This window comes from Ylistrum balloti, unplaced genomic scaffold, assembly GCF_031769215.1.
Source record: "Ylistrum balloti isolate Yb309-2 unplaced genomic scaffold, AGI_CSIRO_Ybal_v1 Utg369972, whole genome shotgun sequence".
NCBI classification, from domain to species: domain Eukaryota; kingdom Metazoa; phylum Mollusca; class Bivalvia; order Pectinida; family Pectinidae; genus Ylistrum; species Ylistrum balloti.
In genome coordinates, this window is record NW_026782064.1 from 1589705 (window position 1) to 1613674 (window position 23970).

The following is a 23970-nucleotide window of genomic DNA, read 5'->3' on the forward strand; positions in this document are numbered from 1 at the left end:
TTAATAATATTAACCATTACGGTGAAATGAACCGCGGTTCACTTCACCATTGGCTCCACTTTATCATACTACAACGGAAAGTTTCGGTCCACGCCGCCCACGTTACGGGAATTTGGCCCGCCAATAGCTGTTCCATTATATTTCATTAACTATTCTATTAGATGAAGGTAACTAAAAACGATTACAAATTTATATTGTCATTCTATAAAAGAAAATTCTAAGCGGTTCGAACAGTAATGCCGATGTGCAGGAGAGAAGTATTTTTTGTCCGGCTTTTGTCCGGTTTTAATATTATTAGTGTTGGATTTCAAAATATCATTATCATATACTTTTGTTTTGAAAATCTGTCCCCTGTTGATAATCTTAACCGACAAAAGTTGACATATTTGTTGTATTCTTCCAGTAAAATGTTATATATGATCACAACATATCGAAAAATATAAAAACAAGAAAAATACGAAACTGCGGGGTTAATAGTTGTCAACCCGCGAGTGACCTCTTCCTTGGCAACGTTTATACTAGGGTACACTGTCGCGCCGATATGGAGTCAACCACTTAGTGTCAACTATGTTTGTAGCAATGAATTATGTATTGTAACGCCAGGAGTATATATTAACTTCGCCAAAATGACAGAGGTGATGCACGGGATATTGGCCGAGGCCAAGAAAAATAGATATTCACAGATAAAGGACACATTATCTGACGACGGTAAGGATTGACAGGCGACGGAAGCCATTTTCTTTTGCCATAATATATTTTATAATATCGATTTTATATGAAGTTAATTGAGCCTCTGCAAAAGTGTTTTTAATATCCAGTTTCATCATCTTGTTTATATTCCAGATGTTGCGGCAGTTTGGGAAAACGTGTCTTCGTTTATTGAGAAGACAATGTCTCAACAAAAGGTATATAAAAATTTGTAAGCAAAACAAATCAAGTCATATGTGCCACCTTCACATTCCCTTTTAAAGTAATTAGATTTAATGAGCAGCTAAAGTCTAAAGCGTAAATAAAGTTCAGTTATGTTATGTGGTGTTATATAACTTATACCTACTGCCATAAAACTGATAAACTATTAGACATTTATGTTGGGTATAATTCAAGATAAACACAACTTTAAGATGTTTTTTCTGTTAATTTTCGGTAGTACGTCGTATTTCACTCTACATGATAACTTAAACCCCTGTAACTGGTTTCTAAAAGGTAGACACATTCAGATTATTGGACTTTGTTAAAAAATATGTGCATCCATTATTTGCAAATGTTTAAAAGAACTTAGTGTTTCTATTTCAAATAAACTCGCCTTTGATTAATGAGTCTATTACTCCAAGCAATAACTGTCACTCAAATGCATGACCATTATATATATGAGTGTGCCCAACCTGTTGTGTACATTAAAAATGCCTGTAGAGACTCCCTCTCTTTCAGGCATATATAAGTTAAAAATTAAGTGAATTGGCCATTATGTCCTATCATTTATTTGTTTGATTACTAGTCCAAAGGGTTCTGACTATCCATCAGACATTTTAGTTTTGTCCTGGTCACAGACAGGGTACTGTAAATGGTGATAGAATCCTCTTCTTCATTTAAAATGGATCTTCAACAACATGTGAATGGTACATGTAAAATAATGTTGTAAAGTGCACTTCTCTTTTTATTTTAGGGAGTCATTGTACAAGGTTTTGGAACATTTACATTTACACAAAAGAAATTGGATATTGGAAACAACAAATTCATTATGATGCAAAGACCTGTTTTCATACTCTCTGAAAAGTTTGCACAAACTCATGGTCTCCAGCACCCAAAATATCATGTTCCTGGTAAGTTGATCTCATACATAACAAGTTCAGCTAACAAACATTGATGAATGCATACCTCAGGGAAAGCTGTGTAATCATTTACAGAGATTACAAACAGTGATAACAGTATAATGTTTGTAAAGTTGGAAATTACAATCTTCCACTGAACCACCATATTGCACTTTCCTAGTGTCTTTTATATTTAATATGGACACAATTTTTTTTTCTGGTATAGTTTGATATTAATGTAACACTTGTACTTGCACTTAAAGATGTGGTTTTGAAAGATAACTTTTGAATAGCAACAGTAATTCATGGGTAGAAAGTTGTCCTGATGAAGCCTGGACAGAAGGGGCAAACCTAGTCAACATTGAAGTCAAGTATCGAACTTACCAGTAACACTTGAACTTGCTGTAATTGATTCTACTAATTTGTATATTTTTAAGAACAAAATACATTTGAAAAATTACTTGACGTTTGCTATTTTTGATGAATGTGCAAAAATGGAAGCTTAAGAATGAATGTTTGCTGAAATGAATTATTCAATATGTAGCTACTGGAATGAAGTACTTATTACAGTCATTAATTTTTTTGATTTGAAAAAAATTAACTAGTTGATTGTTTTGGCATATTTTGATTATTTGTATAACATATATTTAATGCAGTTTACATAGTTCTGCTACTTATTACAGTGTTTTGGTTTTATATACAGATAATACATTTCTGCCAGACATAACACTAGTCAGAAATAAGTTGTTCTGTTCTTGCTATTTATTTGTTGTTTGGCTTAGTCTCCACCGGACACGATAGGATTATTTTCAATCAGATTGCATGCACATGATAAAATTGTAGAGCAGTACGAGACCCAGGCAAGACATTGTATTCAGCACTGCTTTTACATTATTTAGCTGTTCTCCAGAAATTTTCTCTATACACCTCAAAGCGAAAGGACTGGTAAATGTTGAATTCAATGACAATTTAACTCTTGAAATCAATGTCTTTTGTATGAGTTTTTACACAATGTCTGTGACATCAATATGACTGATTGTATGACAATAGAAAGTCATGTCAACAGCTGCTATTGCAATGGCATTATGCAATATAGATCTATTTTCATAGAAGTATATACAGATTGTACAGGCAAAATGTACTTTTAAAAAGGGTTATTTCAGGTTAATTTTGTCATTATTTTTTTTTCATTATTAAACATTAATTAATTTGTATTTAATAAGAATGGTATACAACTGTTAAAGTTAGGTGAAAATCAGACAAATGTATTTAACAGAGAATCTGAGGAAAAAACTATGATTTGTCCATTGGTCCTGTTATCAAACCTAGCATGAAAACCTATAGAAAACTAACCTGTAGTTTAGCTTTTTCTTAGGGGCTCAGTTGTGTTAATGTGAAAGTATTGATTAGTTGACTGTATTTAATCGTGACCACCTTAGGTAGTTTAATAAAATTGAATGTCACAAGTCTATTCACCTTAGGCAGAAAGGTGTATTGATGTATAAAATACCAAGAGAATGGTGAAGCAGGAAATGGCCAGGCAGTTTAAATGCTTGCTACAATATAAACTGATAATATACTAGTGTTGGAATACCAGTGATAAGAATGGCCCCGATATTAGCTACCGGTCAATTAATCACTAGGGATGTTTATTGAGTTCTGGACCTGTGGAACATTTGTTATCCTTGTTATCTCAGTATTGATTGAAATCTCAGATATTATACTGAGCCACTTTATCTTAACCTATTAAAACTGGTAGATTGTATTAATTAAGTCATTCCATAAACTAGTTTTCAAAATGAGTATATTTGTTGTTTAGTGATAAAACTCTATCTATCAACTTTGATGTTGGTTGTCTTGATCAATGGTATTATTCTTCATACAGTGATTCTGCTGAATAAGTCTTACTGTAATACAGTAGTTATTGTTTAATATGTCTTAACACAGTGACATTTTAGAAAGGTCTTAAAATATTGACTCTTGTTAGATAGATCTTAATACAGTGACTCATTTTAAAGAAGTATTAATACCCCGACTCTTGTTAAATAGATCTTAATACTACAGCTTTTGTTGAAAAAGTCATATGTTTGTAAAAGGCTTTTGTTGAAAAAGTCATATGTTTGTAAAAGGCTTTTGTTGAAAAAGTCATATGTTTGTAAAAGGCGTTTGTTGAAAAAGTCATATGTTTGTAAAAGGCTTTTGTTGAAAAAGTCATATGTTTGTAAAAGGCTTTTGTTGAAAAAGTCATATGTTTGTAAAAGGCTTTTGTTGAAAAAGTCATATGTTTGTAAAAGGCTTTTGTTGAAAAAGTCATATGTTTGTAAAAGGCTTTTGTTGAAAAAGTCATATGTTTGTAAAAGGCTTTTGTTGAAAAAGTCATATGTTTGTAAAAGGCTTTTGTTGAAAAAGTCATATGTTTGTAAAAGGCTTTTGTTGAAAAAGTCATATGTTTGTAAAAGGCTTTTGTTGAAAAAGTCATATGTTTGTAAAAGGCTTTTGTTGAAAAAGTCATATGTTTGTAAAAGGCTTTTGTTGAAAAAGTCATATGTTTGTAAAAGGCTTTTGTTGAAAAAGTCATATGTTTGTAAAAGGCTTTTGTTGAAAAAGTCATATGTTTGTAAAAGGCTTTTGTTGAAAAAGTCATATGTTTGTAAAAGGCTTTTGTTGAAAAAGTCATATGTTTGTAAAAGGCTTTTGTTGAAAAAGTCATATGTTTGTAAAAGGCTTTTGTTGAAAAAGTCATATGTTTGTAAAAGGCTTTTGTTGAAAAAGTCATATGTTTGTAAAAGGCTTTTGTTGAAGAGTTCTTAATAAGTTTTTAATGATGATCCTGATTGAAGAAGTTTTTCTTGGAATGATACTTTGTGGTTGTTTCATAATCTAATAATAAAACAAATTTGATAAATTTAATTTGACCTTTTCTTTAGAGCCTGTATAATTTTTGCTTGCTTCCAGGCCAAATCCCAGTGGTGCAGCTTAATTTTGCTGCCATGTCATTTGAGAGTCCATTTGACAGAGACACAGTGGAAAATTGTGTAAAGGAAATCCTGGGAGCAGTGTCTCGTGCAGTAGGAGCTAGAAAAAATGTTGAACTCACATTTACTGGAATTGGGCGTCTGTCCATCAGGGATTCCAAAGCCAAAATGAGGTTCTATAAAGAATTCATTAACCAGATGGATGGCACAGGCAAACTCATGTCATCTATGCAAAATGTGAGTTTCTGTTTTGAAAAATGTCGAAAAGTGTTGTATATATTTTGTTTAAAATTATAGAAGGAACCAAGAAAAAATAAGTCGTAACCATTTCTGATTATGAAACTCATTGAGGACACCAGCAAGTCAGACGTCAGCTTGATAGTTTCCTGAAATTTTATGTTAAGTGAAGTATGCATAACAAAAGAAACAAATTCTAAAGATTTGTCTATATAAAATGGCTGACCTGTCTCAATATGTCCCATAAATCTGTATAGACCTATGAAACTTGAGGATATTCTCTGAACATAATTTGGATATGATAAACTCGCTGTTAATAACATTATTGCTGACATACAAGGCAACTACAGTATGGAAATATGGTATCAAAACAAAGATATTGAGGAAAATGTTAGCATAGAGATTTATATGACATAGTCACTATTATAAATTAATAAGTCACTAGGAGGTGACAAAGTCACCATTGTTAATCAAGAGGTCACCAGGAGGTCTATGTGACTCAAAATGATTATTTGACCAGGAGGTCTATGTGACATGGTCACTATTATAAATCAATAAGTGACCAGGAGGTCATTGTGACATGGTCACTATTATAAATCAATAAGTGACCAGGAGGTCTATGTGACATGGTCACTATTATAAATCAATAAGTGACCAGGAGGTCATTGTGACATGGTCACTATTATAAATCAATATGTGACCAGTAGGTCATTGTGACATGGTCACTATTATAAATCAATAAGTGACCAGGAGGTCATTGTGACATAGTCACTATTATGAATGATAAAGTTACCAGAAGGTCCATTTATCAAAGCAAATAATCAACATATATTTGAAACACCTTATAGTCGTGATCAGTAAGAAGTATAAAACACTAATACTAGTATTGGTATATGATTATTATCAACATTGTATTGACCTTACAGAGACCAGGAACAGTGGATTCTGTAATGTCTGATCGTCCAGTCTCCAGACCAGGAACAAGCTGCACAGTCATCTTACCAAAGTAGGTTTCTAAATCTTACATTGAATGTATCTGTCAGTTGTAGATGGTTTGTTTCATGTGTTTGTGTTGTTATGCATATGACAACTGTGGAAAAAAGTTACATCCATCTACTGAGGAAAGGTTTGGAATCAGATTGAAAATTAGTCAGGATGATGTTTCCATTTAATGAATTCAGTGAAATCTGTCTTAAAAATGAAGAAAGGAAATTGCTTCAGTTAAACACACACACATTTTTATAAGCTTTAACAGGTAAATGTTTGTCTATAATGCATAAATACACATACTATTTAGGATTTCAATTTTTTTGTGATTATCTGAATACATTATGAACTTATATTTCTCTGCCTCTAGAATTTCCAGTACCAATCTGGCAGCTGGAGGTCTAGCCCCTGTAGCAGAAGAAACCAACGAGGTCAATCCTGTCGACCCTGCCCTGGTAGGCGATGCCCTTAATGAACCCCCTCCAATACATCCATTAGATGCCCAGGCGCTGGAACCAAGCTATGAGGATCCAGAAGTGACCACGCCTGTACAGCAGGAGACACTTGCCACTCTGAACCAGAAACAAGAGGTGTTTGAGGGAAAAGAAGTAGGGGATGAGCAGACGGCAACAGCCATCAGGAACATTGAGTTTAATGGAGAGGGCATGGACGACCCAAAAAGCTTTGAACCAGTACACATTCCTATGTCAGATGAACTGGAAGAGAAAGGTAAGAAATTCAGCTGAAAATTTAATGTTGGAACTTGAATAGTGACCCTTAATTGATTATACATGTACCATGACAGGGTTGTTTTTGTAATGGTCTAGAATGTTCATTTACATCATCATTACATACATCTTACAAATCAGGTCTCAAACGGAACAAAATATGATTGTTCAAAAAAAGAAAAACACATGGAAAAGAATATGTTTATAATGCTCGGCTGTCTCTGTTACCCACCAGACCTGTAGTGTTTCTCATGTAATGCTTCCTTATAGAATACTTTAAACATGTCTTAATTTATCCCATTTATGTGTCTACTTACTACTTTTGAAATAGAATAAAATATTCTAAACTTTTTGAGATCCCTCTGGATAAGCTTTTTACCTGGTATGTAAATAGTCTCATTCAGTAGATGAAGATTACTATTGTCCTGCTATTATATGCCTTTACATAAACATTTACAGGATCATTAAAACATAAATTAATCAAAGAAACATTGCTGTATATAGTCAGTGTGGTTTTAGAAATAGTGATGCAAAAAAGCTATATATAATAAATCGTTTCCTAATTTTATCAATTTTGATACAGTAATTTTTTCATTTTTCTTCCACACTGTAATGCCTTTCACTTCTCCCTAAGATGAAGCTTCATCACTGCTTTGTGGCTAATTTTCTGTCATCATACCTTTACCAACTACAACACTTGATAGGCTCCTTTCATTTTTGCACATTAATATTAAAGACATTCTTAAATCTGATATAATGTCATAAATTCCTAATTGAGCATCACAAGTCATGTACCCAAGTGTTTATTCAGAGCTTGATTCAGTTTGTGAATAAAGAAAAAGAGAAAGAGAGCGAGAAGAATGCAGAATAATAATTAATAATTTCCGGAGTCTGCAAAATTTAATAGACATGGCTGGCATCTCATAGCATGTTTTGCTTAATCTTTTCAAAGTTACATAATTTGCATTCAGTATAATAAGCATTACACAATATAGTAGATGGTCTGATGGCATTTTCCAAACAGTTAAGGTAATTGAGTTTTTGAAATTATCATCAGTGTTTTATTGATAAAATCAAAAGAATCAACAGGCAGTTGAAATTTCTTATTTGGAATGATATAACAAGCAGCAGTTTGGAGATAAAGACAGATGTTGTAATGTCAGAGGGCCTGTAGCACTAACCGTGTTTAATGTTAACTGTTCACTGTTGTACCCCTCCAGTGGAACCAGGGCGAATGTTCCCCGATATTGAGGAGCGTAAGTACAGGAGGGAATGCATGTTCTGCATGAATTATCACCTCCCTAACTGTTGGCTCATTAATCCCATCTCACCTGCCGTTTTGTTTTACTTTGATGTTTGTTTTAATCTCCATTTACTGTGTTATTTTTTCTACTTCACATACTTCAAACATAGCCCTGTGCAATGTAATGGAAGGTTTACAAAATTTGTGGTAGTAATGATACAAATTAAATAAAAACACAGACTTTGGCTAGTAATAGTACATATTTTTTTTTCACTGTTTTCAATGTTATTCATGTGTTTTTATCATATGATTATCAGGGGGAGGGAGGGGGGATTTACTTGTCAGTTATCTCTTTATTTTTTTTCTTTATTTCTTAATTCACTAGTCAGTTAGTTGTCTAGGACCATCTCATATATATACAGTATGTATTCTATTGTATTCTTGACTAGGTTCATCATTCTGATAAATCATTATGTTAATTTAGCAACTTTTAACTGTAGTGGAAGAGTATATGAATGGTAACTATGTTAATCATGTTACATAGTGAGGTATTAATAACATAAGAAAAAGTATCTTTGTCCTTTGTATTTTTATGGGAAATTCTCTTTTTTACTTTTATCTATATAGACTTATGTATCAACAAAATGTCATTATTGTTTATAATGTAAAAAATCTGCTTCATTTACCAGAAAGAGCAGCTGGAAGTATATATTGTTTTTTATTTCCTGTTTAAGGATACAGTCCATTAAGGAACTCTTTCTGTCAATTTTTTATACAACTTGAAATATTTCATGTTTTTGAGATATGCAGTCAAAGATTGAAATTGTTCTAAGGAAGAACTATGTGTTGTGATTAACCAACCTAATATCTACTTATCCTTATACTTCTGGTTCTGTCTGTTGTTGTAATGACAGTCAATCTTTGTTGTAATAGCTCACTTAGTCGTCTAATATTGCCAGGTCAGTCTGTATTGTTGTATGATAACTAAATCAAACCATGAAGAATTGCAGTTTAAGAGTCTTTTGTTGTGTTACATTTACTTCAGCTGCACAGTTTAAGTTTTCTAAAGTCAGTTTTTCATTTTACTGTGATTTCCTCATTGTTTATGTACTAAAGTTGGTAACAGATGTTACCAAGAAAGGAGTCGATACTTTATTGTTTACTGTACAACACAAAATTTATTCACTTTATCAGGATATGTTATCTATACCTTAAAATGTCCATCAGTGTATCAGTTAAAATTCTAATTGGCTCTTATCAATATCAATCAAAATAATTACTGGGTCACTTGTAACTGTGGTAAGAAACAAATAACCAACCAATCACCACAACAAACAAAAGACGTACAGTATGGTCTGTAAGACGGCAACAAATGCCAGCCATATAGTAATATATAAATCATGACATAGTTCACCTTAGGTTAGGTCAAATTGGCCGTAACACAATGAATCAATGGTATCTTGTTGTGCCATCAGATAAAGATCTACTTTACAATGGGAAGAGTAATTAAATCAATTAGTGAGATGGTTATTGTCCCCAGGGACGCTACTAATCATGAATAATCGGACAGGAGAATTTCATTATAGAAAGTTGCTACCTGATATAGAGTGATCTGTGAAAGTCTTCAAAGGTAAATGTGTTCAGATACTGTAAATGAGGGATCTGTGATAGGGCTAGAAAGTACATGTGAACAGATACCTGTAATTGTGGGATCTATGATAGGATTCAGAGGTACATGTGTACAGATACCTGTAACAGAGGGATCTATAATAGGCTTCAGAGGTACATATGTACAGATACCTGTAATAGAAAGACCTAGGGTACAAGGTACATGTACACAGATACCTGTAACAGAGAGAACTATGATAGGATTCAGAGGTACATGTGTACAGATACCTGTAATAGAAAGACCTAGGGTACAAGGTACATGTACACAGATACCTGTAACAGAGAGAACTATGATAGGATTCAGAGGTACATGTGTACAGATACCTGTAACAGAAAGGCCTACGGTACACGGTACATGTACACAGATACCTTTAATAGAAAGGTCGAGGGTACAAGGTACATGTGTACAGATACCTGTAATAGAAAGGCCTAGGGTACAAGGTACATGTGTACAGATACCTGTAATAGAAAGACCTTGGGTACAAGGTACATGTACACAGATACCTGTAATAGAAAGGCCTAGGGTACTAGGTACATGTACACAGATACCTGTAATAGAAAGGCCTAGGGTACTAGGTACATGTACACAGATACCTGTAGTAGACAGACCTAGGGTACAAGGTACATGCACACAGATACCTGTAGTAGACAGACCTAGGGTACAAGGTACATGTACACAGATACCTTTAATAGAAAGGCCTAGGGTACAAGGTACATGTACACAGATACCTGTAATAGAAAGGCCTAGGGTACAAGGTACATGTACACAGATACCTGTAGTAGACAGACCTAGGGTACAAGGTACATGTACACAGATACCTTTAATAGAAAGGCCTAGGGTACAAGGTACATGTACACAGATACCTGTAATAGAAAGGCCTAGGGTACAAGGTACATGTACACAGATACCTGTAGTAGACAGACCTAGGGTACAAGGTACATGTACACAGATACCTGTAATAGAAAGGCCTAGGGTACTAGGTACATGTACACAGATACCTGTAGTAGACAGACCTAGGGTACAAGGTACATGTACTAAGATACCTGTAATAGAAAGGCCTAGGGTACTAGGTACATGTACACAGATACCTGTAATAGAAAGGCCTAGGGTACTAGGTACATGTACAGATACCTTTAATAGAAAGGCCTCTAATACAAGGTACATGTACACAGATACCTGTAATAGAAAGGCCTAGGGTACAAGGTACATGTACACAGATACCTGTAATAGAAAGGCCTAGGGTACAAGGTACATGTACACAGATACCTGTAATAGAAAGGCCTAGGGTACAAGGTACATGTACACAGATACCTGTAATAGAAAGGCCTAGGGTACTAGGTACATGTACACAGATACCTTTAATAGAAAGGCCTAGGGTACAAGGTACATATGTATAGATACCTGTAATAGAAAGGCCTAGGGTACAAGGTACATGTACATAGATACCTGTAGTAGACAGACCTAGGGTACAAGGTACATGTACACAGATACCTGTAATAAAAGGCCTAGGGTACAAGGTACATGTACACAGATACCTTTAATAGAAAGGCCTAGGGTACATGTGTACATGTACACAGATACCTATAATAAAAGGCCTAGGGTACAAGGTACATGTACTAAGATACCTGTAGTAGACAGACCTAGGGTACAAGGTACATGTACACAGATACCTGTAATAAAAGGCCTAGGGTACAAGGTACATGTACACAGATACCTTTAATAGAAAGGCCTAGGGTACATGTGTACATGTACACAGATACCTATAATAAAAGGCCTAGGGTACAAGGTACATGTACTAAGATACCTGTAGTAGACAGACCTAGGGTACAAGGTACATGTACACAGATACCTTTAATAGAAAGGCCTAGGGTACATGTGTACATGTACACAGATACCTATAATAAAAGGCCTAGGGTACAAGGTACATGTACTAAGATACCTGTAGTAGACAGACCTAGGGTACAAGGTACATGTACACAGATACCTTTAATAGAAAGGCCTAGGGTACATGTGTACATGTACACAGATACCTATAATAAAAGGCCTAGGGTACAAGGTACATGTACTAAGATACCTGTAGTAGACAGACCTAGGGTACAAGGTACATATGCACAGATACCTGTAAGTACCTACAGAGATGTCTTGTTTTTGAGTAAATAAACCATTATACATGATTGGTCTGTCTGTTTACAGTTAATTAACAATAAAATGCCCAAATCAATACTCACAGTGAAAGATAACGGAAACACTACCATCCATCTTACACCCAATAAACTATATTGGATCCTATCAATAATGCAGCATTCTTGTTTGTTCAGCAAATGGTATAATTTATCTGTTATACACAGTCCCTATTAGAATAGCAAGGGGTCTTATAAAGGTCTTTAATCCCTTATAGTTAGGAATATTCATTGTCTCTTAAAATAGAGAAAAATCAGAAACAAGAAATGTCCTAAAAGAGCCTCTAAAGGATGTTATAGGATCAGCTTATGTAGGGTAGTATTTGGTCAGCCTAAGTGTGGTAGTGTAGGATCAGCCTTATTGAGGTTGCACAGGATCAGTAGGGCAGTATAGCATCAGCCTCAGTAGAGCAGTGTAGGATCAGTCTCAGTAGGGTAGTGTAGGATCAGCCTCAGTAGAGCAGTGTAGGATCAGTCTCAGTAGGGCAGTGTAGGATCAGTCTCAGTAGAGTAGTGTAGGATCAGTCTCAGTAGGGTAGTGTAGGATCAGCCTCAGTAGAGCAGTGTAGGATCAGTCTTAGTAGGGTAGTGTAGGATCAGTCTCAGTAGGGCAGTGTAGGATCAGTCTCAGTAGGGCAGTGTAGGATCAGTCTCAGTAGGGTAGTGTAGGATCAGCCTCAGTAGAGCAGTGTAGGATCAGTCTCAGTAGGGTAGTGTAGGATCAGTCTCAGTAGGGCAGTGTAGGATCAGTCTCAGTAGGGCAGTGTAGGATCAGTCTCAGTAGGGCAGTGTAGGATCAGCTTCAGTAGGGCAGTGTTGGGTCAAACTCAGTAGGGCAGTGTAGGATTAGCCTCAGTAGGGCAGTGTAGGATCAGTCTCAGTTGGGTAGTGTAGGGTCAGTCTCAGTAGGGTAGTGCATGATTAGCATTAGTAGGGCAGTGTAGGATCAGCCTTAGTAGGGCAGTGTAGGATCAGCCTTAGTAGGGCAGTGTAGGATCAGCCTCAGTAGGGTAGTGCATGATTAGCCTTAGTAGGGCAGTGTAGGATCAGCCTTAGTAGGGAAGTGTAGGATCAGGCTCAGTAGGGTAGTGCAGGATTAGCATTAGTAGGGCAGTGTAGGATCAGCCTTAGTAGGGCAGTGTAGGTCAGCCTCAGTAGGATGGCACAGCATTAATCTCAATAGGATTCAGTAGAGTGGTGTTAGGATCAGCCTTCAGTAAGATGTACAATGTGATCACCCTCATTATGATGGTTTTAAGAATCAGCCTCAGTAGGATGGTTTTAAGGATCAGCCTCAGTAGGATGGTTTTAAGGATCAGCCTCAGTAGGGTGATTTTAAGGATCAGCCTCAGTAGGATGGTTTTAAGGACCAGCCTCAGTAGGATGGTTTTAAGGATCAGCCTCAGTAGGATGGTTTTAAGGATCAGCCTCAGTAGGGTGATTTTAAGGACCAGCCTCTGTAGGATGGTTTTAAGAATCAGCCTCAGTAGGATGGTTTTAAGGATCAGCCTCAGTAGGATGGTTATAAGGATCAGCCTCTGTAGGATGGTTTTAAGAATCAGTCTCAGTAGGATGGTTTTAAGGATCAGCCTCAGTAGGATGGTTTTAAGGATCAGCCTCCGTAGGAAGGTTATAAGGATCAGCCTCTGTAGGATGGTTTTAAGGATCAGCCTCAGTAGGATGGTTTTAAGGATCAGCCTCCGTAGGAAGGTTTTAAGGATAGTAGGATTAGGCTATGTAAGGTTTACTTAGGTATCAGACACTACCTTTCTCCATGTATCTAACATGCTGTCTAAAAAAGCAACTACTTAAAAGTTATTTACAACATGATATTTATGGTAAACATTGTTGACAACAATGGTATCATTTCCACAGAACTAGAAACTTGACTTCTTATGGTTCGTCCTTGAACATAGGAAATAAGGATTAAATTGATAGAACTCCTTTTTCACATGAATGTGCACCACACATGCAGTGTAAGTACTGGTGTATTGATAAAGGACTTGTACACATACCCACAGTTGGAGCAGAAACTGCTACTTCACATTCCATCCCTGAAAAGTTGCATGCCAGTCTACATTAAACAGAATTAGCTTTGTGAAACTCATTGATTTAGTGGTGCAGTGCCTAATCACAAAAAAAAAAAAAAAATCCAAATGAATTTTACAAAAGCACAGAATTTGGAAAAGGTGTCTTGAAATTAGAATTTTTCTGTTCTTAATTAGTTTGATAAAACACCAAACAGAAGTTTTACCTAGCAACGTATCCCAGTGCTCTGTATATAAGGTGATGTGTATAGGATTTTGCCAACACTCTAAGCCCAGCACCTGTATCCATCTGGTGGAGAAGCCGGCTTTACAACATTAATTAGTCATGATAACTCAGTGGTTAAGGGGACGCGTCATCATTTTGTTGTCATAGATATTCTTTATGAATTAGTGATGACTTCTAAACAAACGATGGCTGTGTGTTATTCTTGGTAATGTTGGATTGGGATAATACCTATTAAGTTGTCTAATTCTGTTGACACTGAGATTATAAACTTAAGTCAGCAGGGATTCTGTTTTTTTCATTCACAATGTTTTCTGGAGGGATTTTTAAATCAGGAGATACATTTTCTGATTACTGTAAGTAAAATTTTATAATGCTTTACAAGGGAAAAACTGTGATGTCTCCTAATATGGTGACTTTGTTCAGAAGTCTTAACAGATAATCATTATTTTAAAGTATTTTTAATCTTTTGAATTATCAGTACATCTTTAATGACCCAATGAGAAAACAGAATCTATCCCTTTTTGTGCACATGATTTGAGTAATTAGTTCTACTCTGTCTACCAAACTACTTTTTAAAAACAATTGTTAATAATTTTGATTTTTTGCAAATTTGAACTTAGAAATATATAACCGTATAAACTAAAATATATGTATTGTAGTGAAGCGGTTTGATCTGAAAAAAACTTGAAGAAAATGATAGAAAAACTGCCATCTTTTGTTGTCTTACTGTACAAAAAGTTTGTTGTGTCCATTTTAAAGTAGGATGTGTGTTTTAGGATACTTAGTTATGTTGTTTGTAGTTCCCACACCCTCACACACATACCACCCCACTACACACACCAGTCTCACGCAAATACATAGGTTTGGGGTTTGGTGTTAGGAATAGCATATTTACATAAATTGCCATCCAGATTATGAGATCTGATTCCTGACATTTGAAAGCTCTGTTGAGGTTACATTGATTTTTTTATCATTGTTTTGATAACGAAGATTTCTTGGAAAGTCTCTAGATTTCTGCTTCAGTAAGAATCCATTATTTGACCAGTGTAAACCATCATGACTGCCATTAGAAAATAACACTTGAACTGTTCTTTGTAATGTTTACAGATCAGAAGAAGGCACCAATGGCACCAAGTCGTACAGGGTCAAGGATGGCCATGCCTCTGGCAAAAGCCACAGGGGTCAGTCTCCTGGATGACCTCATACCCTCTTCTTATACCCCAAAATCGGCACCCAGCCCCCTGGGACCCATCCACAAGCCTGTCCCATCACCTCCTCTGGCAGATGGGTAAGTTTATTTGATGTTGTAATACAAATATGTTGTTGAAATATATGGGTACCAAAACTGGATGTTTCTCATCAGAATGTATTATTTTGTACAGGTTCCAGTCTTCTTTTTTGTATTTCAGATATATCCTTCATAAATAATCAAGTATTTTGGACAATCAAGTTGAATTTTCATCCTATTTTTGACTATAATAATTGAATGACTCTGAAGTATGTGCTGTAATGTACTTCAATCATCTGCATACTTTAAGAAATATTTACAAACGTTCTATATTCAAGTCTCTTTTATGACTGTATAGAAGATACACAAGTAAATAATAGCTTTCAATACATATTCAGAAATACATACAATAGAGCCGAAAAATTTAATTGCACCATACAGCTATTTCATTCTTTTAAGACACACCAGTGATGCCAAATGTCTTAATTGATGAAATCTATGAAGCAACTAAGGGAAATTGAACTTGGTCATAATGTTTTTGCAAAGTTGTGACTGGAAAATACAAATACACAGTTATTGTAAATTAAGATAGGTGTAGAGAATATGCCTTTCCCTGAGGTAGGGCTGAAAAGTTAGTTGTAAAATTACTTAACACAGTAGAGCCAGGAATAGATAAAACTGCATCGTACAACCGTTTCATTCTTCTAGGGCTTAATTTTGAAGCCTAGTAGGCGACTGCAAAAAATTCAAAGTGATCAAATGAAGTGTTGAAATCTTTCATTGGGAGTTGCTCTTTAAGTCCCAATATCCAATAAATTTTGTTGTTTTCCAATGTCTGATGTAAGAATCTCAAGTAAATGTGTGTATTCTGAGTCATTCCAATACTGCAATGAATGAAAACTAAGCATGCAAGGTATAGCAAATTTTGGGGACCAAAAGTCCATGAGAAGTGTCTCTATACTGCACATATTATATAGTTCTCACTATAACTAGACAGTTCACTTAGTGAAATATATTACATAGACACAAAGTTAATCATATAGTAAATTATATCTCATAGATACTAAAAGACACTATGTAAAATATATAACACAGACACTAAATAGACTATATTACACAGTCACTAAATAGACTATATTACACAGACACTAAATAGACAATATTACACAGACACTAAATATTCTATATAACACAGACACTAAATAGTCTATATTACATAGACACTAAATAGATTATATTACACAGACACTAAATAGACTATATTACACAGACACTAAATAGACTATATAACACAGACACTAAATAGACAATATAACACAGACACTAAATAGTCTATATTACACAGACACTAAATAGACTATATTACACAGACACTAAATAGACTATATTACACAGACACTAAATAGACTATATTACACAGACACTAAATAAACTATATTACACAGACACTAAATAGACTATATTACACAGACACTAAATAAACTATATTACACAGACACTAAATAGACTATATTACACAGACACTATATTAAATAAACTATATTACACAGACACTAAATAGACTATATTACACAGACACTAAATAGACTATATTACACAGACACTAAATAAACTATATTACATTGACACTTAGTAAAATATTTTAAATATGCTCTTTCTTCACTATGTTAAATAGACAATTAGTGAATTATATTAGATGGACACCAATACATTATATTACATAAGGACTACACTAAGTAAACTATATTACAGAGATACATGGTAAACTATTGTGGTAATGCACTTAGCAAACTTTAAAATGTCACTTTGTTATGCATCATCAGTTTTTCAGTATAGTGTGTTATAATGCATGTATATGTAATAAGGTTGACGTGGGTGTAATGTACTGTAGGGTCTGTTGAGTAGCTATCAGTAAATTAGTTATTGATTTCACATTAAACTTCCCTACAACTTCAGTGACTGTACTGTAGTGTCTATCTTATATATCAATGTCTACCTTGTATGTGAACAGATAAGCTCACATTTGTTTAAAATTTCCCTGAATAGCATGATGATCAAGTGAAATGAAGCTTCATAACGTTTGAAACAGAGTCATGATCACTTATTTTGATGCTATCAAACAAAGTGAGCCAATTAATTAAATGGAAACAAAGTTCAGTCTTGCATATTTTTCAATATCTGCTTTGATGGTGTCATTAACTTCAAGTTTACTTTTCAGTAAAAAAGATCAAAATGAAATATTAAATATCAGTAGATAGTACCTGGATGATGTTCATAGTTGGTTAGTCATGTACACAGATTTTTGTCTTTTATCACCAGGCTACAACTATAATCAATATTGACTTATTGTAACTGTGGACATCATTAATATTAAATTGTAATCATGCCAATAATTATCTGTATAGGACAGCACATTTAGAATCACTTGTATAGTATATTTATCACTATCCATTATACTACTAGTCAATAGCAAATCATCAACAACCAACATGTTCTCCCTAACAACATCAATAAATTCTCTGAAATTAAATTTTATTCACTTACAACTTGTGAAACAAATCATTCCAGCTGATAATCACTAGGACATCAGTTGAGAGCCTCAGACTACATGTCTGGTATTGATACACAGTTGTTTTTGTTTGATGAATGCCATATTACCCTGGTGCTAAATGAGAGACTATATGGCTATAAAAAAGAAGAATAGAATGTTACTAGAAACACTTTCCTGTTCATCTGCTTTGCAAATTCATGTAATTTTAAAGAAACCAGTATTTGATGAAATGATCACCTACCTTTCAGCCATAAAAATTGGGATGGATTTTCTGTTACATATCAAATATGCCTTTGAATGTTCTTCACAGCTAACCTTGTTTTAATCATATGTTGTTGCCTGTAGACAAATGCCGACAATGAAGCCTCCATCCCCAAAATTGTCTCCCCTGCCTAGAGCACAGAGTGTGGATCAAATCCGTGCAGGCCAGCGAAATGTCCCCAATCCTCCAATGTCGGCCTGTGGTCACCCAAATGCTGGACAGGAGTTGTGCTATCTGTGTCACCAACGCTCCCGCAGAAACATTCCCGTTTCCTTTGCTGAGGAGAGGAAACGACGTGAAGAGGAGGAAGACAGACTTCTCCAACAGTTTCAGTACATGAAGGATGCTGAGGATACTCTCGGAGAACAGGTAATGCAATTTCAGAACTGTTTTAGAAGGGCCAACATATGAGGCACCAGTCTGAGATACTCTTTACCTGTTTCTTCTTATTTCCATTGAAACAACACAAAATATTCTTCTCATTTCGTCACTTTGAACAATATAAACAAAATTACTACATTTAGTATTTGGTCTGCCATTTCTTTTACAGGAAACTCTGTTAGCCAAACGACATGACCTTCAAAAGATGGCTGCCTTCAATTTAGGAGTGTCTGAAGCTGTATTATCTAAAAAGAAAGCCAGAGATTTAGAGTTCCATGTAAGACTTACCTCAGTAAAGTTTTCAAAAGAACCATTGTTATATGAATCTGTAAGATAGTACAGTGTATAAGTTCAGTCCTATGATTTTGATTAATTGTATCTAATGTGATAAATGAGTGAAAATCAATGTTTATTAACGAGAGAAAATTCATTCAACTTTTTGTTCTTTCTGTCTAATAATTGTGCTTCTCTCTTAACAGAAGTCCTATATATTCCAAAAAAGACCATTAACTCCACCCAAAATATACAAACAAGAAGAGTACTCCAAGGAGTTAGCAGCACAGGTAAGATAAAAAAAAAGGGAAGTTTATGATGGTATGAAAAATATTATTTCAAATTAATATTTAACTTCACAGATTTTCCTAGCAGCTTATGGTCAGACCTTAGCATTATACATGAAGCTGTATTGTAAATAATAGATCTATTGCCATATCACAAATACTAAACTACAGTCAGTATGCTAGTTGTAATACTTTAAGTCTTACCTCTCTAGGTGGATTCTAAATCGTCCACTCAGAAGAAGCACCAATCAGACGAGGAGTTTCTGGAGAGACTGGAACAGGTTCAGTTGGCTGAGGAGTAAGTATGAAAATCTGACCTTACATAATGACCAGATACAAGTTTTAGCTTTCATGAAAATAAGCAAAAATTATTGAAGCATACCTTACATAATGACCAGATACAAGTTTTAGCTTTCATGAAAATAAGCAAAAATTATTGAAGCATGTAATTTTGAATTGGTTATTCATATTTTAGATATATTTCTAGAATTCCTGGATAAAAATGTAATAAACTTGATCTTGGTAATAAGATTTTGAACACTAAATAAGGAAACCACGAACAATAAAATCTGAATTCTAATTTATTAAAATAAACACAGTTGGTGTTCACCCTAGTCTCATTAAAGCCCCATTGGTCAGTCATATGATCTGTTTTACAGTTTGGCTGCTCAACGTGAACAGTTCCTCAAGGATAAGAATGAACAACAGGATATGTATAAGAAAGCATTGGAGGTTCAGGTAGGTGTCATTTTGTTACTCATTAACATGCATGTAGTGTTAGTAGAGCTAAACTCACACAGAGCAAATTCACACCTCAACTTTTACACCAATTTGGAAATATGTGACGTTAATATTAAGACTTAATAGATATAATTTTGCAATACATAAGAATATACATAAATATTTGTCATAATCTTTTAAATAGATTTCTAAAAAGGTATACTGCAGCCAAACCAAATGCATTTGTATCTCTACATTAATGTAATGACCAGTATCCGTCAGTGTTGGTTGAAATTGCTCATATAGTATCACCATCTATGTCACCTTCTTTGTAACCACGTTCATAGCTTTTGTGTTGTGCTCAAATTGTAGCTTAGTAGTCACAGCTTTTGTATTGTGCTCAAATTGTAGCTTAGTAGTCACAGCTTTTGTATTGTGCTCAAATTGTAGCTTAGTAGTCACAGCTTTTGTATTGTGCTCAAATTGTAGCTTAGTAGTCACAGCTTTTGAGGTCTACTCACCTTGTAACTTAACTCTTTTAGTCACTGTATCTACATACATATTCATCAGTTTTAGGAATGCCAGGTATTATATTGCTGAACCTGGTATCTATTAGGCAGTACTTAATTAATTTTCTACGTTTCTAAACTTTTATTAAAAAATTACAAAAAAGAAATCAGCAATGATGATTCAGTGCTTTATAGCCTAATTACAGGTGACTTTGAAATGTTCAAGAATTTACATAGATACAGATGTTGATAATAAGGTTAATGTAATTATGTTATTTCTACAGAAAACACACGAAAACTGTTGTACTGGTTATATTCAGATGCTGTTATTGGGGTTTATATGTTACTGACTGTATGTAGATACTATTGTTTAGGTAGATGTTGTGTAGTCTAGAATCATTGTTTTCTTGCCTTGAACCCATCACTGTTTAATCAGTAATGGTCATGTTTGTACTAAAACATTTAATTGTAGTGGAACAAAGATTTTCAGTAACCTTCACATATGTTCACTTTCCTTCTTTATACTGCTTCAGTTTTAACCTGTACTATTCTGCTTTGCTTCTGTCATTGCTTTTTCTGCATTCTCTGCACTAACCCTTTTATTCAGATTAAGATCCGCAGTCGTTTTCGGAAGCCTGATGGTCTACTTCGAACCCCTGAACGTCACAATGCATTGTTGCCAAGGCGTCAGACAACCTCTGAGACAAGGCTGTCCCTTATATTTCCTCCCCCTAACCACACTTTAAGCACCTCTGCTCTTCCCATGATTCCAAAGGTCCTGTCCCCCTTCTCCAATTCCTCCAAAGACCGCCTCAACGAGGAACTCCCACGGGTAGATAGATTCACAACAATCTCACTCAACTTTTTCGAAGCCTATAAATATCTAACATCCCATTTACATGTGTGACCAAGATTAACCACAAGCACCATTTTCACCTAAGATATTTAACTTTTAACATCCAAAAATCAATAGTATTTTAAAGGTCCATTGTCCTTAATGTCAGGCTTACTTCACCAAGCTATTGAAAAAGTTAATTGAGGTTATAATGCTGCTGGGTTTTTTTCATTCTAACTAATGCTTGAAATGAAATTAACATTTTGTATTATTCTTTGCATGCTTTCTGTGAATGTGCTATCTTGAAGCTCTTTGCTTGTGTCCCATGTAGATGTATCAAAGTGTTAATATTGATGAAATGTTGTTTCCTTTGATTTAAATTAATGATATGTGTTATCAATATATGTAATAGTATTTTAACTGGTTCCCAGAATCTGTATTTATTTCCTTGTTTCCACTTTGTGTTGGTCCCTCTATGGAACTCTCAGATACTGCCATCTTACAGTATAAAGTTACAATTAATAAGTATTTATCTGAGTTTCAATAGCTTGATCTTGATAAGCAGCTGATTTATATACACCTCTACCTTTTAGCTGCGGTTTAAACCTCTGCAAGTACCACCTAGAGAACCAGACAACGAAGTATTTGGTAAGAATGATATGACCAACGAAAAAATGGCTGCAAGGAGATCACGTGCTTACCAATTGTTCCGTGAACAACAAGATCTGGTCGCCCAAAGGAAGAGGGAAGCCATCCTCAAACGTCTGAGTGACCAGAAAGAGGAAGAGGACGTGCTGGACAGGACAAAGAAAGAGTAAGTTTTCTAAGATACATACACATTAAAGGTATTGAATGGAAAATACATACACTATATACTTGTGCGAAAATATGATCCCAACATGTTTTGTAATAATTGGTAAGTTATAATGGCATATAATATGTAACAGATAAAGTGTCTGATTTTGACAGTTTGTTTTCATCAAATAGATTAAAGCAATTTATTCAGATTGTTAGGCAGTGAAAGGGTTAGAATTGTGTTTATAAATTGTTCGAATACATGTTCATCGAAAGATCAATAAGAAACGACGACCATTAATTGTTCAATTATTGTCCAATTTGTCTGCTCTATCTCCACATTTAAAACCACATGTATCTTAATGTTTCAAATTTGTGTTAATTCACAGACTAATGGAAGACCGGGGCACCAGATTTACTAATAGATACAGTTTGCGCAAGCGCTTGGAGACCGACTGGCAGAAGGCAGCCACACTGAAGAAGAACAATGAGTTGGAAGATCGTTTACATGCACTTAGTCCTAGTCTTCTTGTACATGAACAGTGTGATAAGTACAAACGGTGTGGACAGTGTAAGAGGAAAATGGTCAACTGTGGCGAGTCTAACATCTGGAGTGAATCTCGTTACATTCCGGGGTCACGACTCATGGTGTAGGATTTATACTATTATCGTAATGGGCATGCCTGTTACCTTTTCTAATTGAAATTTATCATAATCTCTTCTCTAAAAGAACTAGGAACATAAAAATGTGATACGAATGATAACTATTAGTTTATCAGTATTAGTCGTTTAGACCACAACCTATTACTCCCTACGGCATTCGTGGTCTGGTGTGTACAAACATCATTTCATGTTACAGGATATGTGCTATTTTGTCTGTAGATTTGTGTTCTGGCAACTGTTACTGCACCCTGTTATGTTCACTTTTCACTACAGATATGGTTCTAGTTATGTAGGAAGAAACCAAAGGTTTAGCGCTACACACCATTCTTCAGGGTCTCCTACTACACAAAGCTGTCAAATGTTATGTTCTTTTTTTCTTTTTTAAACTATTGAGTTTATTCTTTAATATTCTATTTTGAATATTGGAGCATGTAAATCATTTTTTTTCGTAATCAGTAAAACATGATGTCATTAAATATGAATATACATGCTCGTTTTATTTTTTGTCATGCTTGGAACTTGAATAGTTCTAGAAATTCAAAGATTGAAACATCAAAATTAAACAAGATTGATAAAGTTTACGATTATATTACCGGATGAGAAGTGGGGTTGTTTGTTAAATCTTTTACTGCTGACTTTTATCAATATATGTTTGCTCATCACTATGATTTGTATTGAAGTTTTAATCTATTTTTTACATGTCTTTCACTTTTATACATCTAACTCTTCCCATTCTCACTTTCCATTGTTTAAAAGTTATGCCAGATCGACTACCTATAGATCTATCGAATATGCTGTTTCCTACCTTTTACCCACTTCATTTACAAACTGATGTGGAGTTTTTAGAAAACCTATTGACTGTGATATATATATATATAAAGAAAGCGTTAGTTTTCACTAATTTAAGATGTCTGATGAAATGTATGTATATATTGTCTGTTGTAACACTTCAGTAGAAGCAAAGATATAACTTTTGTACAAACAATAATCTGTTACCACAAGGTGTATTATCCTTTATACTGGTTTACGCCAGTCATGGTATGTCCTGAATGCTTCTAAACCTGTGATTATCCCATTTTGAATAAACTGTTCCTGCTGTACTTTTGGTTCTTTGTATTATTTGTTAACCACTTGTAGTTTTCATATCAGCACGCCAGAAATGGGAAATTTAAATATGTGGGGAGTTGAGAACATGCTAGGAATCCCACTGAATTTTGAAGTAAAACAGCATTGTACAATAAATTACAACATTTTCAAGGTTAATTTAGAGTCATGTTTTGTTATACCTAGACATCAAATAACATATCTATAACAAGCAAAACATACCAATGTACATGGATCTTCTAAGGAACTGCGGTGGATATG

At 34.7% G+C, this 23970-nt stretch overlaps 1 protein-coding gene across 1 annotated transcript; it reads left to right on the plus strand.

Annotated features, from left to right (window-relative positions):
- Positions 1–586: 586 nt before the first annotated feature.
- Positions 587–23111, plus strand: LOC132547685 (coiled-coil domain-containing protein 81-like). Its single transcript, XM_060211484.1, has 14 exons — positions 587–708; positions 844–905; positions 1664–1820; positions 4764–5020; positions 5947–6026; positions 6378–6736; positions 15209–15389; positions 18226–18511; positions 18693–18800; positions 19003–19086; positions 19296–19381; positions 19743–19821; positions 21741–21961; positions 22332–23111. Exons 1-14 carry the CDS (start codon positions 627–629, stop codon positions 22594–22596), a joined length of 2307 nt encoding a protein of 768 aa, XP_060067467.1. The 5' UTR covers positions 587–626; the 3' UTR covers positions 22597–23111.
- The last annotated feature ends 859 nt before the right edge of the window (positions 23112–23970 follow it).

Bases quoted from the DNA above. Each gene is read 5' to 3' on its own strand.
- LOC132547685 (XM_060211484.1), top strand. From the start codon at position 627: ATGACAGAGGTGATGCACGGGATATTGGCCGAGGCCAAGAAAAATAGA. The intron at 1,821-4,763 runs GTAAGTTGATCT...GCTTGCTTCCAG, and splicing joins CCCAAAATATCATGTTCCTG to GCCAAATCCCAGTGGTGCAG. The intron at 21,962-22,331 runs GTAAGTTTTCTA...GTTAATTCACAG, and splicing joins CTGGACAGGACAAAGAAAGA to ACTAATGGAAGACCGGGGCA.